Source organism: Solanum stenotomum, chromosome 2 (genome assembly GCF_019186545.1).
Source record: "Solanum stenotomum isolate F172 chromosome 2, ASM1918654v1, whole genome shotgun sequence".
In the NCBI taxonomy this organism is placed as follows: domain Eukaryota; kingdom Viridiplantae; phylum Streptophyta; class Magnoliopsida; order Solanales; family Solanaceae; genus Solanum; species Solanum stenotomum.
In genome coordinates, this window is record NC_064283.1 from 53,680,608 (window position 1) to 53,699,045 (window position 18,438).

At 39.3% G+C, this 18,438-nt stretch overlaps 1 protein-coding gene across 1 annotated transcript; it reads right to left on the reverse strand.

Moving 5' to 3' along the window:
• Positions 1-800: 800 nt before the first annotated feature.
• On the reverse strand, positions 801-1,190 carry LOC125856102 (uncharacterized). The gene has a single exon (XM_049535673.1). The coding sequence runs from the start codon at positions 1,188-1,190 to the stop codon at positions 801-803; it is 390 nt and encodes a 129-aa protein (XP_049391630.1).
• Between the last annotated feature and the right edge of the window lie 17,248 nt (positions 1,191-18,438).

Consider the following 18,438-nt stretch of genomic DNA (forward strand, 5'->3'; position numbering starts at 1 on the left):
CTTGCTTCAATCAATCAATCGAACCAATGGGGCAAATTCTATGTGTCATCAAACACAATATTTAAGACAACCTCACCAAACAAGGCATTCGATACAATTATGAAACAAGACTCCACACTTTGTAGCTAGCATGCAATGTTCATCACAAGATACTTAATCCACAATGAGCTAGTCACAACGAGATGCTAAAAGTTCACATATTGCCTATGTAACTTAGTTTGCCTCATCGTAGCCGCACATTCATTTCATTCAATTAAGAGCACTATTTAAGTCATCAGTATTGACCACAACCAACACGCAAATTTGTAAGAGAACAACCACAATCACACACAAAAGAGGTGGAATTTTTTTTTAAATAGGTTCAAAACTATTCTCATATCAAAATAATGGACCACAATGTATCAACAACCAAGATATATATAAACACCAATAGACTCCAATATTAACAAAGCCAAAACCAAAAACAAACCAATATTCACAAAAAACAACCCAATAGAGGAAGGTATGGAAATACCTCACCCCGTCAACAAAAATAAGCAGTTGTCCTCAAATGCAAATAGAAATAGAAATAGTCTAAAAAAGGAATAGAATAGGAGGCAAAAACATCCTTCCAGGCTAAGCCTAGGTGAAGTCTTCATATCGGCTACTCCCTCTGTCTCTATCTGGGCATCAATGCCCAGTATATCATCATATTTGGCTCCATTAGATCCTACCATAGAAGTATCTTAGAGCGATGCCGGCCTAGCTGTGTCGAACATGGCACCCTCACAGTCTACGAAATCCTCATATAAAGTCTCCTCTTAAACACTGAGTTGCTCCTCATTTGTCTCTGCCTCGTACTCAGTGTCGACATTATCGGCCTTAGTATCATCTCCAATCGTAGTAGCCGATGGGATCTCAGAACTGCCCGGAACATCAGCACTCGACATCTCTCGAATCTCCACAGTACCAAAGAACATGGATAAATTAGTGGACTTCATTTCGTCCACATCTTTACGCAGCCCAACAATATCAGCCTTCAAGACTGTCAAAGCATTTGTAGCACCGTGACTCTTCTCAGACTTCACAACTCTCTCAACAAGGGCATCCAATGCAAACTTGTGGCCCTCAATATGAACTTTATACTCCCTCATCTCAGCCCATATCGAGGCTAAGGTAGTAACAATAACCCACTCTATCAGCCCAGGCATAATGGCCTCTACCCAAGAGGCACGCACATGAGCAGATTATGCCAGATGGTCAATCTTATAGAACGTGGTCTGGGTGATAGGGGGTGGGGAGGCGGAAAAATCAACAATATAACTAGTGGGAGAGGATGCAATAGAAATACTAGGAATCTCATAAACAAAAGGCCCAAATATACCTTAGGGCCCACAGGCCTGAGGAGGCATGATTGCCTCAATCGACAACATATCCACGTCGACCTCTGGGGATGTATCCACCGGTGTTGCCCTCCTTCTGTCGGCCTCATCCCGCATGTACTAAACCTCAAAACGTCGGATGTCAGTAGAAAAGGTGGGTGTCACCTCACATTCGTTTTCTCATCTCTTAGAATATGGGACCGTCTGCACAACTCGGTGATCAACACCAAAAATTGGAGTGGGTCTGGCTCTGTTTAGCACTCATGACCATATCTTGCTCGATCAGTATCCCCAAGTCCAGCTCCTTGCGGTCTATGATCGACCCTAGACAAGCAACCTTCGGTGTCAGAGGATGAACTCATTTTGGGATGGATTTATAGTGCTAATGATGAACCCAAACCAATATCTGGCAGCAATATTCAGGTCCTTCTTCTCTCTAGGTGCACCTGCCTCAATCCACGTCGGGGTGATTTCAGAGAGAAGGGGTGCCAGCCAACCCTTATGGTCCTCTATGATCTTCTTCTTCACCAGATCAATGTAATTATGCATGGTGTCCAATGAACACCCTAGTACAACATTTATATCTAAGCATCGACATTTGACCTTTTTCCCTCTAACAACCAAGAAGTCCACCGGCTTGAACATGTTGTCCTTCTTCTTCCCTTTAGGGACCAACTCTCTGTAGGCCGTATAGAACTCTACGACCCAAGTAGTAATGTACGGGCCTCGGGGTTAGGTGAAAAACTCAATCTTGTGGAACTTAAGAGTGCTCCACACATCTAGATATATGTCCACCACACCGTCGGTAAACAACTCTTCTCCTCCAAAATAGTCCTCGAACCCTTGGCCTTTAGTCGATTGAGTGACCGAGGAGGAGGACTCTAAACAGGTGGTTCCTGTACCACTGCCTGTGCTGGAGCTAGAGCTGGAGGAGTAGGCATCGAAGATTCTGGGATCCTAGATGGATCATGCATAGCTTTGGAGTGAAGCTCCAATCTCCGGGTATGTAGTAACTGATCATCTTCCATCTCAGAGATAGAAGTCAGAGAGTCATCGTGAGAACCACTCTCACTATCGGAGGTAGTGAGGAGTATGACATATACCCCCTCACTATTAGAGCTCCCCTCCGCCGGTGTCAAATCAATGGGCACCTTGCCCTTTTCTTTACCTCCATTTGGAGGGACTTTTGTATCATGTGCCCGAAAAACGGCCACTTCCTCATTAATATTAATCCCTCGTTCCCGCTTCTGGGGCAGTTGATTCATACCAGCTACTTTTGGCCTATCCATGCCCTCAAAACAATGTGAAAAAGTTAGATGAAGTGATAAAAAGAATGCATCAAAATAGTTGCACGAAGACTCGCCGAAGCACTTTGGCGAGCCAAGTCGGGCTCACCAAAAGTTCTAGAAAAAACTGTTCAAAACTCAAAGCATGTCGGCGATGTATAGGGCCATTTGGTGGATCACCGACACCTTTTGGCGAACTACAAGTTGCTCGCCGAGAGTTACACAATAGTTTCAAAAAATGAGGCGTAGAAGGGCGATCATGAAGCACTTTTAGCGAGTCATCAAGTTAATTCGGCGAGAAAAGGTGTATCACCAAAAGTTACAGAATACAAACTCAACATTTAGAGAATGAAAGGGCGATCTAGGGGACATTAGGCGGACCGCCGAACCACTTGGCGAGCTCGACCCAGCTTGCCGAGTAGCCTAACATACTTGATTTGTACCCCGCACTTCAATATCAAGACCACACCCCACGAAATCAAAATTAAACACCAAAAACATTTAATAAACACAAGACCCATTCCCTCAGGGTACTCGAAATTCCCCCGATTTGGCCAAAATTGGCCAATTGATGTCTTTTTCCCTTAAGAATGACGTCAATCACTCTATCATCAGGAAAAATTTGACAATTAGCACAATTCGGGGTTACTCAGACTTCACTTCACTAGACCCTCAACATTTTCAACACAACCCACAAATTATAGAAGTTAACGACACGGGAATTACCCATTTTTGACCAATCAATTACAATTTTACTTAAGAACGGGCAAACAAACTATCACACAATAAACCAAACAACATTATAACTATTGCATTTGATTTCAATCATCTATTCAATTCGAGGTTCGGAAAACCAACCTTTTATGTCGAAATTTGAAAAGCTAGGAAGCAATGATATGCCCAAAGTCCGCCGCGAGCAATAAATCCCTAGAAAAATGAAAATCAAAGTGCGAGAATACTAAAAAATATAGTATCGGATGTGAGAGTGCGGAAGTTAAAAAGTAGAAAAGTGCAGATATTTTTTAAATTTAAACGGTTTGGCCTTTCAAAACTCTTCAGTTCGCGCGCCAGTTGGCAAAGTAAGTCGATCTCGCTGACCCACTTAGCATAGCGTCGTGTTGTACTTCAGCCCGCCGAGTTTTGTAGAACCTCTGGCAAGCCAAGTAGTTCTAACAAAGGTCCAAGCTGGGCTCAACGACCTGTTCGGTGAGTTGCCGACTGGACTTTTGGCTCTCCTAGTGGCCATTCTCCCAAAATTTCAACTTTTCAACCTGAACATTCAACATCCGTTATTCAAACAACATAAATAAAAGCATTAAACCTTGGGTTGCCTGCCAAGAAGTGCCTTATATAACTTGGTGGTACAATGTGGATACACCTTTAAGGTTCTATTTTCGGGTTAGCCAAGGTATCACTTGGTAGATCCCTTTTTGGCCTTGGGTTCAAATGAGATGAAATTTGACCCATTTGTTTTTCCAATTGCTTGATGGACACTAAATGTGAGGTGACCATCTGATTGAATGTGGAGACATCCTCTTTCATTTCTTTCAACACTTTGTCCGAGCCTTGTACCTTATTGAGAATGTGTGCAAGCATGTCTTCCATACGGAAGTTCTCCGGGTCAACCCTTTGCTCCCTAGGCTTTTGGCTTTCATCGGGTGGGACATATCTTTCTTTGTCACCATCCCTTATCTTTCAAGTAGCATTACATTCACGCAATTCTCTATCACGGTCTCTCCATCCATCATCTCTATTCCAACCCGTATTTCCACCCGGCCTTGGATAGCTCAGACGAAAACCTCCTCCTTGATTTGCAAGGAAGTCACTTTCTCATTATATAGCATCTCAAAGTGTTCTTCATCAGGGTTTGCTCCACCAATACCAACAATATTTACACTCTTCAACCCACTACCCATCACATTCTTTGACAAGATATCCAGCTCGGTCATCATTTTGGCCATATTTTGGTCTCTCTCTTGATCCTTCTCGATCTGCTCTTTTGCCATTCTAAAGGTGAGAGGAGACACTTTGTCCTCACGAGTGTACCATGCTCTGTTAATCTTGGTCTTGCCATCGAGGAGTTGAGATGCTATCTTATAAGGCTGTTGCATTATACCCCCTCGAAACAAGTTGATCAGCAACACCTTTGTTCACCGAGTCAAGACTCCTATAGAATTGTTGTAAAAACACGTTGTTTGGAAGTCCATGAGTGACACATTGAAGTACTAACTTCTGAAATCTCAGCCACGTCTCATGGATTTGTTCACCTTCCAAGCGTTTGAGACCTTGAATACTATCTCTTAATGTCATCATCTTTTACGGGGGAAAGAACCTTACAAAAAATGTTGTGGTAAGTTCATCCCAAGTAGTGATGGAGTTCCTCGGTAGATCAGCTAGCCACTTTGTAGCTTCCTCCATAAAAGAAAATAGGAACAACGGGAGACGGATTGATTCTTGTGAGATGTTCTTGAACGAGAACGAACCACATACGTCCACAAAATTCCGAATATGCTAATGAGGATCCTCATGTGCCAGCCCTCTATATAGTCCTTTCATTTGCAAGAGTTGTAGCATTATGCTAGTGACATGGAAGTCTGCATTCCCTTCAAGAGAAGGTAAACGTATAGCACCAACACCACCCAATTGAATTGGGTCATTAACATCATTCAGATTTCCAATAGCATCTTGGTTGCCAATTTGGCTACCATTACTCCCATTCACGCTCATTTCTTACTTTGTTCAAACACAGCCAACACAAACACAAAACAAAGTAAGTCGATGCAACTACAACACAAGAAGATCACAGTTTAAACTTCAATAATAGAATTCTAAACACCACTCCCCAGAAGCAGCGCCATTTTTGATAAACGCTCAAATACATCTCATCCAATTCTAGGTGTAGATGATCATTATCTAGTATAAAACCAAATGAAGAGTCGGGTCGAACCCATAGGGGGAGGTACAAGTTCAAATTTAGTTACGAAGTTACAAATTTAATCTAATTGGTGGTAGAAATAGAAATTATTGCAAACATTTAGCTAGATTAAAAGGGGTGACAACAAATGTCAGATGGGGGGATTGGTTTGTTAATTAACAACCAAAAATAAATACGAAAATAGGGGAATCAGCAATGTAGAGGGGAATTCTCAGGATGTGATCGATTATAGGCTAATTTTATTATATGGGTAATTAAAATTTACTAATAATTGCTAAATCTCAGTAGGTAGGCTAGACTATAGGTACAATAGCTTTCTCTAGAACAGCTATTTCGATTCAAGGGAGTTCTCTCAAACCTCGACAAGCTTAACAATATAAACAACCCAAAACCTTAATTTAACTACTCTCTCGAGCTATATAGGTAGAATTAGGATTCACTCTCTCGAGTTGAACCCACATCAACCATATAACTACAATCATTAATTGAAAGCCTTGATTCCAAAACCTCTTTCTCAAGCAAGCCCAGAACTCTAAGTTAGAATTGTATTTTCAACTACATTTCATAGATTAATACACAACTATCGATTAAACCGACTTCAATTAAGAATCTAAATCAATAAATAACAATACATATAAGCTAATTAATGAAATAACCACATGATCACACCCCATGAATTGGGGTTTTAGCAACACATCATAAAAGAGAAAAACAATTATCAATTATATTAGCCATGAGCTGGGTAATAGCTTCCAAGTCTCTACAATGCTTCAAATTGAATTAGTTCAAACACCCAATTACAATTCCTCAAAACTAAGTCTCAAAAGCTTCAAAGTCTACAATGGAAACTCAAAAACTCAGAGAAAACTAAAACTCTCAAAAATTTTGGAATCAGAACTCCTCACTCTTCCTTCATTTTGAATTCCAATTTATAGTTGCCAAACTGTTGGCCTTAAGGACTATTAAGTGAAGTAAGTCGGGCTCGCCAACCCACTTAACGATCCGCCCTTTGCTTCAGTTTATCGCTGGTTTGCCTTGGCTATTAGTCCTCAGGGCTCTGTGACTTTGGGCGATCGAGGTTGATATCGCCTAGTCGTTCGGCGGTTCGCCGAATGTCTATTTCTGTCACCAAGTAGGTTCTTCCCCAGGGTTGGCACGCTGGAACATTAGATGAGCTAAAAAGCTACTTGGTGACTTACCAAGTGGTCTTGGCAATCACCAGGATTGCCTTCCTTTAACTTCTTCAGTTTTTCGCTCCTTTTAGCCTAGTAATGCCCTTCTTTGCTGCAAATTGAAACTTTAACATCAGTTTAGAGCATAAATTAGGCATTTGAGGAAATTTAAACAATAAAAACGAAGCCCTAAATGAGTCAAAATCGCAGACTTATCAGCGAAGCGCCCAATATCACTTTTCATTTCACTCTTGACTCAACTCTTCACCATTCCTCTTCAAAAACTTTAGGCGATCAAAATCTACTTCGCCAATCCAGTCGGCGGTTCGTTGAAATGCTACTTTCCATCGCCGGGTTGACTTTTTCTCAGGGCTGACGTGTTGTAACTTTTGGCCAGCTGAAAAGCCACTCGGCGACTCACCTAGTGGTCTTAGCGATCATCAGCCTTTCTTGTTTTCACCTTTTTAAAGATTTTTCACTCCTTTTTGCCCTGTATTGTTCTCGGCTTGCTCTTTTGCCTTCATTGATGCAAATTAGCATTTAAACATCAGTTTAGAGCATAAAATAGGTTTTGAGGACACTAAAACTCTATATATTAAACCCTAAGTGAGTCAAAATCTCCGACTCATCAACACCCCCAACTAAAAGTTTTGCTTGTCCGCAAGTAAAACACAAGATAAATCAGTTCCACAAAGATGTCTACAGATAGTGCTACTCAAGATTCAACATGAATGCAGATGAGGTTCAAACTACCCATACAATGATCAATTGTTCACTATAAGTTTCAAATTATCACTAGCAATTTTGAAATTGAACTCAAGCTCACAATGCTTGCTTCAAATGCAAATTCAAGCTCAACAAAAACATTTGAATGCCCTCACACCAAGAATGATTTAATGCTCACAGAAAACTCATCAAAATATCAAAAGTAAGGAATCAAAAGCAACTCACACACTCTTAAAGATAAACACATGCACGATTCCACCCATAATCTTGCCCATATTTTCCAATCAACATGACATTAAGCTCAATCAAGATCACAAAGGTCTTTCAAGGCTTGTAACGGGGCTGAGGGTTAAGGTATGATTATTCTGGCTTAATGACTTCAACCTTCATGAAGCATGGCCAACATTTCACTTTTTATCCTTTTCTTTCACTCTTTTTGTTTTTTTTTCTCAATCCACCCTATGTTCTTTTAAGCATGACTCATTTGACATCCCATTTTTTCTCCATTGTACAAACTTTATTTCAACAATTCTTTTATTTTTCGATCTATTTCTTCTTTCGCTTTTCTTCTCTTTTTTTTATATGGAGGGGTTCCATCTTTTTCAACATAATTCCTCAAGGGCAAATTTCTAAAACTTCTTGACCTTCCTCCTATTTTACCACATCCCCAACTTAGTTGGCTTATTCAAAAGGACCAAAACTCCATGAAGATTTTAGGTGGTAAGGGAATAGGTCAAATGTGCTCAAGTTTCATCCAAAGAAAAGGGATAGGCTCAAACGGTGCCAAGCAAGGTTCACACTCTCACAAGGTGGTCACAAAGAGGTATAATAGCAATTTTGGTTCAGTCTTCATAAATTGCCTAAGATCCTCTCTATCATTCACCTACATTAGTCGATTGGACGAACGGGGCAAGTTCTAGGTATTATCACATACACTTTTAAAGATGACCTCACCACACATGGCATTCAACACAATCATCAAACAAGACTCTACATTTTTAGCTCGCGTGCAACGATAATCACAAGATTCATTTCAACTACTGGACAGTCACAATGAGATGCTAAGAGTTCACATATGACTTATGCAACTCAAATTTGACTCATTGGAATCATACACACATATCGTTCAATCAAGAGCACTATTCATGTCATCGGCATTGATCGCAATCGACACTTAAATTTGCAAGAGAACATCCACATTCACCAAAATCAAAAGGTGACAAAAAAACTTTTAATTTGGGTCAAAATCAACATTCACATTAAAAACCAATGGATCCAAAACCAATAGTCACAAATAAAGTCAAGTATTCACAACAAACAACAATATACATAATAACAACCCAAAAGAGGTAGATATGAATATACCCCACCCCGCTAAACAAAACAAGCAATTGTCCTCAAATGCAAAATAAATAACAAGTCTAAACAGAGAATTGAAAAAGAGAAAAATCCCCTGGTCAGGCTAAGCCGGTTGTGAACTTTGCATATCAGTGACTCCCTCAATCTAGGCATCAGTGTCCAGCAAAACTCCATTATTTTCTCCAATTGAGCCCACCATCGATGTATCCCTAAGAGACGCCTCCACAATTGTTTGCACCATCGCCGACTTGAGATCCACTAAACCATCACACACTACTGCATCTCGTGTACTAAGTTTCTCTTCATCAGTCTCGGGAGACTCTGACACGGCCTCATCATCAGCCATAGCATCATCTTCGGTCGTAGTAGTAGAAGGGATCTCAAGAATGGCTGGCAAATTTGTACTCGGGACCTCGGGAAGGTCCACTATGCTGACTAACATAGAAAGATCCACAGATTTCAGCTCATCCACATCACCTCTCATCCCAACAATATTAGCCTTCAAGGTTGTCACATACTTAGACTGGCTCCAACTCTTCTCACATGCCTCCACTCGCACCAGGAGGGCATCCAAAGCCAAGCCATGTTCATCAATCAGCTCTCGATGCTTCTTTTATTTAGCCCAAATATGAGCTAAGAAAGCAGCAATGGCCCTCTCAATCATCCCAGGTAGAATAGCCTCTACCCAGAAAGCACATACATTAGTAGATTCCGCCAGGTGGCCCATATTGAATAGCATGGTTTGGGTCAATGGTTGCCGAAAAGCAGCAACAGCAATAAAGGGGGAAGCAGTAGCAGAACTAGAAAGAACAAAAGTGGAGGTTCTAGTGGTACCTATAGGCTTACTGGCCTGGATAGAAGGGGCTATGTTAGTCGACAACATCTCTACATCAACCACCGGGGAAGTGTCCACCGGTGCAACTGCCATCCTCTCAGCATCGTTCCTGGTGTACTCGGCCTCGATCCTCTAGATGCTAGTACAGGAAGTGAGAGTAACTTCCATATTTTTCTTCTCTATCAATAGCACCCTAGCACGCCGGTACAGCTTTGTGATCAAATTCGAGAACGGGAGAGAAGTCTGACTTTACCCAGCCCTCATAGATATCTCCTACTCGATAATCATGCCGAGATTTAGCCGATCTCGATCCATGATGCAACCTAAAAGAGCATCATTCTGATGCCTGAGTATGGACTCGTTTTGTGATTGCAACAAAGTGTTGTTGATAAACCCAAACCAAAAACAAGTGGCCACGTTCAAATCTTTCTTCTCTGTCGAGACTACTGCCTCGATCCATGGTGGTTTGATGTTTGTTATTAGAGGAGCCAACCAACCCTTCAAGTTATCCATGTTCTTCTTCTATATCTGATCCACCAAGATGTGGATTACATTCCCGTGCACCCTAGCACCTCATTGATGTCACTGCTGCTGCATTTAACTTTTCTTCCCCGTACCACTACATGATCCCAGGGGTAAAAGAGCTAGCCTTATTTTTCCCCTTCGGTACTAACTTCCCATACTTAGCATAGAACTCACGTACCCATGAAGGAATGTAGGAGCCTCAGGGCCTAGTAAAAATCTTAAACTTGTGGAACTTGATAGTGGTCCACACCTCTAGAATCTGTCTACTACTCTATCTGTAGACAATCTCTTCTCCTCAGGAATGGTTATCAACCCTCATAACCTTCAGTCTTTTAAACGATTGAGTAGAAGGTGCCTAAACTGGTGGCACCGAAGGTACTTGCTCTATTGCATGTGTTGGAGGTGGAGGAGGTGCAGAAGGAACCGAGATCTTGGCTGGGTCATTGAGTGCCTTAGAGCGCAGCTCTGCTTTCCGCCTCTGTAAAGTTTTATCATCCTACAGCTCAGACACATAGACTAGTGATCTATCCCCCCAAGTTTCCCTCACTTTTCGACTCAAAAGTTGTGAGGTGGGTGGTGTAGATGCCCATGTTATATAAGCTCTCTCTCCAGGGCTTGGATCCACAACCCCTTTTATTTTGCCTTTTCCCCCTGTTGGAGGAAGTTTCGCTTGTGAGGTGAGTGGTGTAGATGCAGCATCCTTGTTGATTCCTCGTGCCTTCTTATGGGGTGGTTGGTTTCCTCTTGGTACCTTTGGTCTGGCAATACCTACAACACAACATCAATATGTTAGAAATAATTTGAAGAAATCATCAAAGTATAAAATTGTGCAGAAAGAGTCGTCGAACCCATTCGGCGAGCCAAATCAGGCTCGTCGAATGTTCCGAAATCAAATTACTCATAATTTAGAAAAATTCGGCGATGTCCACGGTGTTTCAGTGATTCATCAACACCATTAGGCAAACTAAAAGTAGCTCACCGAATGTTGTAGAATATTTTCTAAAATTTGGAGCTAAAAAGTGCGATCTAACAAACATTCAACGAGTCACTGGGTAAACTCGACGAGAATAGGCATATCGCTGAATGTTAGAGAAACATTTCATAAATATTTGGATGTTTAAAAGGCAATCCAAGAATCATTGGGTAAACCGCCGAACCATTCGGCGAGCTCGACTAAGATCGCCAAAAGGTCCTTCGTGCAAAAATTGTACCCGACCTCAAATTTCTAACCCACAGCCCAGAAGAACCAAATTAAAGACCTACTCTATGCAATTAAGGTCAGACCCATAACATTAATTACCTCAGGGTACTCAGACTTCCCTCGATTTCTCTAAAATTGACCAATAGACTTTTTTTGCCCTTAAGAATGTCGTAACCCTCTCTATCACTGGCAAAATTAGTTGATCGGTGAAATTGGGGTTACTCATACTTCACCCACACAAGATCCAACAATTAAGCAACATAGACCCATTATTTAAATCAATTAACACATGGGGTTTCACAATTATAGTCTAAAACAAACATAAACAAAATACGTTACAGCCACACAAACAACAATCATTCAAATAACAAATATTATGCAAATAATTTCCCAGGGATGCGATCATGCATTGGGAATCTACTAAAAATTTAAAGGTGAGGTTTGAATACCAACCTCAAGATCAGATAAAGGAATGCTAGGCTAGTGAATCAACAAGCAAAAACACATAAATTTACCCTAAACAATTGATCCCCACACGGAATTGAAAGGCAAAAATTTAATCTTGAATTTAAATGAAAGAGTGCAAAGGTCGAAAAATGAGAAAACATGGAGTATTTTTTATTTAAAATGGTTTAGGCCCTTATGACCCTTCAGTTCGCGCGCCAGTCGGCTACGCCCACTTATTTCGCCGACCATTAGGTGATGCGCCGAATGGTTCTGTAGTCCGCCGAGTTTTGCAGAACACCGGCCTTTTGGTTGGTCCAAACGATGGTCCAGATCAAGCTCGCCGACCTATTCGATGAGTCGCCGATTGGTACCTTGGCTCACCTAATTGCTCATTTTCCAAAAAATTTGACTATTCAACCTACACATCTAACACCTATTATTCAAACATCAATAATAAAAGCTAAAAACTTGGGTTGCTTCCCAAGAAGCACCTTATTTAATGTCATGGCACGACGATGATACGCTTTAAGGATTCATTCTTTTGATTGACCATGGTATCACTTGATAATCCTCCTTTTGGTCTTAGGTTCAAATGAGCCGATATTTGACCCATTTGTATTTATAGCTACTTAATCGATACCAAATGTTAAGTAATTAATTGGTTCATAGATGAGACGTCATATTTCATTTCCTTAAGCAGTTTCTTCGATCCTTCCACTTTGTTGAGAATGCGTGCAAGCATATCTTCAGTGGGGAAATTTTCAGGATCAACCCTTTCCTCTTTTGTCTTTTGACACTTATTGGGAGGTACATATCTCTCTTTGTCACTGTCTCTCTCTCTCCCATTTGTTCCACAGTCACGCCATTCTCTATCACGGTCTCTCCAACCCGTCATCATGCTCTCTATTCTAGCCTTGGTTCCCACCTAGCCTTGGATAATTCGGGCGGAAACCTCCTCCTTGATTTGTTAAAAAGTGTACCTCCTCATTGTACATAGCTTCAAATTTCACTTCATCGGGATTCATTCCACTAACTCCAACAACTTTAACAGCTCAAAACCACTACCCATGACATTTTTCGACAATAGATCCATTTGGGTCATCATTATAGCCATGTTTTCATCCCGCTCTTGGTACTTTTCTATTTGTTCCTTTGCCATAATGTAGGTCAAAGGAGACACTTGATCTTCCCTGGTGTACCAAGTACGGTTAATCTTAGTCATCCCATCAAGAAGAGTGTATGCTATTTCAAACGGTTATTGCATAATTTCTCCCTGGAAAAGCTGGTTAGCCATACCCTTGTTGATTGAATCTAGACTCCGGTAGAAATGTTGCAACAATATGTTGTTGGGGAGTCCGTGAGTTGGACGTTGGAGCAGCAACTTTTGAAACCTCAACCATGTCTCATGAATTGGTTCACCATCTAATCGTTTGAAGCCCTGAATATTATCTCCCAATGTCATTATCTTCGAGGAAGGGAAAAATCTTACATAGAACGCATCAGTGAACTAGTCCCAAGAAGTAATTGAGTCCCTTGGCAAGTCGGCTAACCACTTTGTAGCTTCTCCCATGAGAGAAAAAGCTAACAACCGAAGTCGGACTGACTCTTGAGATATATTCTTGAAATAAACTGGCCCACACACGTCTACAAAGTTTTGAATGTGTTCATGGGGATCCTTATGAGCTAGACCTGCAAATAACCCTTCATTTGCAATAGTTGCAACATAGTGCTAGTCACATGGAACACCACATTGCCCATAACCAGAGGTAATCAAATAGCACTCACGGTTCCCAAATGATTTTCATTGATATCATGCAAGTTACTGATGTCATCATTGTGTCCAAGTTGTCTAGCATTGCACCTATTAACACTGATTTCGTCACCTATTCAAGAGCAACCAACACTAATTTAAAGTAAATTGATTCAACTACAACATAATTAGTTTACCGCTAAACTTCGCTAAAAAGAATTATAAACACCAATCCCCGGCAGTGGTGCCATTTCTTTTAACTCTCAACTACACTTCTTCTAATACTAAGTGTAGGCGGTCTCAATCAAGTATAAACCCAATGAAGAGTTGGGGTCGATCCCACAGGGAGAGATACAGTAGAGAATTCAATTACGAAGTGAAAGAAGTGGTCTAGTCATTTATATGAATAGACATTTTTGAAATAATTAAATTGAATTGTAGGGGTTTGACAACTACTGTCAATTTGGGGGATTAGAGTGACAACTATCAACTACGAATACATGGGAGTAATTAAGTAGAGATGGATCCTTGGGGATGTGATCGATTAATTACCAATTTCACTATATGGGTGATTATTAATTACTAAAAGACGATGAATCTTAGTGGGTAGGCTAGGCTTAAGGTGTAACAACTATTTCTCAATCAACTATTACGAATCAACAGAGTTCTCTCTAACCTCGACAGGCCCAAAAATTATGGACAACCCAAAACCCCAATTAATCTAATCTATAAAGCTAGATTGGTAGGATTAAATTCAAGCCCACTTTCTTAAGTTGAATCTACAATAACCCAATCACTACAATCATCAATTGATAACTTTAATTCTAAAACCTCTTTCTCAAGCAAGCCTAGAATACTAAGCTAGAACTGTATTTGCAACTACAATTCATCAATTAAAACTCAAGTATCAATTGAAACCACTTCAAATCAACAATTAAATCAGTAAATACTAACACCCATAAGCTCGTTGAGACAATTAATCACATAATCACACCCACAAGAATAGGGGCTTTAGCCAAACATTATAAAAATCAGGAATATGTTACCAACTATGTTCTCCATCAATTTGGGTAACAAATTGGACGTCTTCACAATTAGTTCAAAATCCAAACCCAACTCTAAATTTCTACTCAAATACTCAAAGAAAAGTGTTATGGATCAAAACCCAGTGTTGAAACTCTAAAAAACTCTCAAAACTTCGGAACTCCTCGAAACTCTTTAAAAAATTGCATTTATACATTCCCAGATTTTTTTTCTTTGGAGCCATTTGACGAAATTAGTCGAGCATCACCGACCAGCACCAAATGTCCCTTTTCATCACCTTTTTGACTCGAATCTTCACCATTCCTCTTTTGTAACCTAAGGCGATCAGAATCTACGTCGTTGATCTAGTCGACCCTTCATCAAAATGCTACTTTCCTTCTCTGAGTTGACTTTTTCCCAAGGTTGGACTGCTTTAACTTTTGGCGAGCTAAAGATCCACTTGGCGACTCACCGAGTGGTCTTGCCGATCATCAACCTTTCTTGTCTTCAGATTTTCCTCTTCGTTTTGCCTAGTAATGTCCTTGCCTTGCTCTTTTGCCTTTATTGCTGTAAATTAGCTTTCAAACATTAGCTTAGAGCGTAAAATAGGCATTGAGGACACTAAAACTCCAATATTAAGCCCTAAATGAGTCGAAATCCCTTACTTATCACACGTCTAGCTCTGAAGTTCTGCGAATTCTGATTGTTGAACTCATTCTTGTTCCTTGGTGTAGGTGCACTAGAAAATGATGGAGCAGGTCCAATTGGCTTTTTTTGTAAGGATGACCGGTTAGAATCACCCTTCTGCTTCCAGGACTCATTTCCTATTGTCTTAGCCTTCTTGCAGCGGAACTCCTCCCTGTCTCTCAACTTGTACTCCTCAACCAACTTCACAAGGATCATAAGCCTTGCTATGTCAATGTCCCTTGTTATGCCGTAATTTTACTATCTTTAGAAAAATCACTTTTTGAAATGTTCTAAGTATAAAAAATTTTGAGAAAAATACTTAGAAAAGAGTCGCCACTTAATGTTTTTAAGAAATTAAGAAAACTTTATTCAAAAAGACTAATAGATTAAGTCTTTATAAATTTAGAGAAAATGGGTAGGAGGTTCTTATTTACACTTCAAGAAGGTTTTTAAAGCATTTGAAGTGTCTGCTAACATGTGGTTAACCTTCAACTTAGATTAAATATTCGACTATTTCTTTTAGGAAAATAATTTAACATAAAAAATATAATTTACAATATCAGATTAACTTTGAGAAAATAGTTAAATAAAGAACAATTTTTAATTTATAACAAAATGGAACCTTAATTGAAACAACTTAGTCAATTAGGATTTTAACAAAATTAGATTAATTAAAATTTATTTAAATCATTTTTAGAAGTAATAAATCGAACCAACTTGGTCAATTAAACCATGGAAACTATTTTTTGTTAATCGATAAAATAAATAAAAAGTTCTGACTAAACAATTCAATAAAAGTATAAAAGTTGATAAAAATGAATTATATTAAAATATACTAACATAAAGAATATGGTTCATCTTTTGGAGAATTTAATTAGGTTAACCAAAGTTAGAATCAATTTAAAACAAACAAAGATATATGACAAAATTAAATTAAAGGAGAAAGGAGCTATTGGGCCTTTCCTAGATTTCATTTCTCAGGCCCAAATCTAGTTACATTTCGCCTAGATTGGAATTTGGCAGAAGTTGTTGCTGCAATTTTGGACTTACAACCCATATTCATCCTTGTATCACAATGTATAAAGAAAGTGTATCACGGTGTATATCAACTCATTTATGAAATATATACGGATGTATAAAGGCCATTTTTCTGCATTATTTGCTCCCTAATCGCCCTAAATTTTAGCTTCCCAGCAGCTTGAACAATGATGACTACCGACTCGATAAAACAGAAATGTTGGGTTTCAACCCAACTGAAGATGCAAGGAGCGAAAAAGAGGGTAAGATGAACCCAAATCGAGGTCATGCATAAAAAATAAGAAATAATAAGAATTAGTAACTAATAAAAATTGGACACTTGCTAAAGTAGGTATGTATGTAAAATTGTAATAAGATAAATTTTCTCACAATAGCATGACCAACATTTACTACACATTCGAAGTTGAGAATGGTGTGGTTTAGGATAAGCACAAAGAAAGAGGAAATATGAAGTCGAAGGTATCATAACAACCTAATTTCTTTTAAACATATGATTGAACCAAACAACTTCATATAGTAATTTTTTTAGAAACACTAACTAGAAAATCTTGCAATTGATACATTAATATCCCTTATTAGACACTACCAAAAAAATAACTGAATTATTTTCCTAATTGTGCACCAAATTTCATAAGTTAATGACCAACTAGTCCTAGAAGGAAGCTACTGCAAATCAACATAATTATCACATATAAAGGGAGCAACAAATGACTTAAATGTTATTCTTACACTAAGGCAAACAGTTAATACAATTATTTTTAAAGGTTTAATCCATCTGAAATAGATAAAGCGGTCAGGAAAAGGATGACTTTGAACTGAGATATGCAGTGACCTCAAGGCATCAAACTAATTCAAATTAATGTACAACAACATAGCATACGCTCAGTCTTAGGAACTTGATTCCTCAACACACATTGATATCTTTAAACCCTAAGAAATGGGTAAATAACAATAGCCAACACATACACAATCATTGCTTAACTATACAAAATTGAGAACCTTCATTGGACTCCAATATCGAAGAGGCATACGTGTTTAAAACAACACAAAATCAGACCAAAATATACTCAACCGGAAGGCACACAACAAAAAAGAAAATGAACACATATATGAGGCAGTAAACTATTCCTTCCACACTATTTACACTAGTTGAGATGCAAAACAAAAATCATCCCACAACATGAAACAAACCACTTATAGAGACGAAATTTAGGATTTTAAACTAAACCAAAAACTATAGACAACAAGACGAGGTTATACAATGGGATAAGAAGTCACTAACATGAAGAAAATATCTCGACATTAAAATAGGATCAGCCAAACTTTGAACAAAAGAAATTGAAAAATCACCTTTGAATAAGCAGACCAACTATATATTAACTTCCAATCAATAATAAGTCAAAATAGTCCCGAATACTAGCATTCGGACAGCTCACATGATTGAGAATCAAACATCAATGCATTAAGAACAAAAGCTACACAAATCAAAATGAGTATTACCTTTTAGGGGGCAGCAAACTGAGATGACGAGCCTAACCATGAAGAACTACCAACACTATGAGCCAATTTCGATGATCTCCGAAAAATAAAACAACTTCGAATTCTAATAAAAGAGGCTCAAACTCTCAATTTTTTTTAACTACTCCAGGTTGTGTTTTTGTCTGTCTTTTCATGTCTATCCCCATTTAAACATATAGGGAAAACGATCTTAAATAGATGAAGAATAAGGCTGATTTTTTTAGGGGGAAAACAAGTGGATTTTTGAAATTCAAAAATTACATTCTTCTTTAGAGATAAGGTAGTCAGCCAAGAATTATACCAACTCTCAACGGCTTAGAAAGGATGGTCGTCCGATCTAGGAGGAAGGACGAAGAACATATGAGATTGAGACACCTGGATTCTCCAACGATATTTGTATGGGAGGATAAGGAGAGAGAGGGATGCGTTGGACTTGAGGTCGCGATTAGCCGCACGATTTCCAGTCTGAGCGACTGCTTTCGTCTGGTTTTCACTGGATTTCAGTGATTTGGTTGCGAAGAAGACAAGTTACAGGGGTCGGGTACGCGTATTGTTGTTATATGTATGTTAGATCA

Excerpts from the sequence above, each read along its gene's own strand:
- LOC125856102 (XM_049535673.1), bottom strand. The coding sequence starts at position 1,190 with ATGCCTGGGCTGATAGAGTGGGTTATTGTTACTACCTTAGCCTCGATA.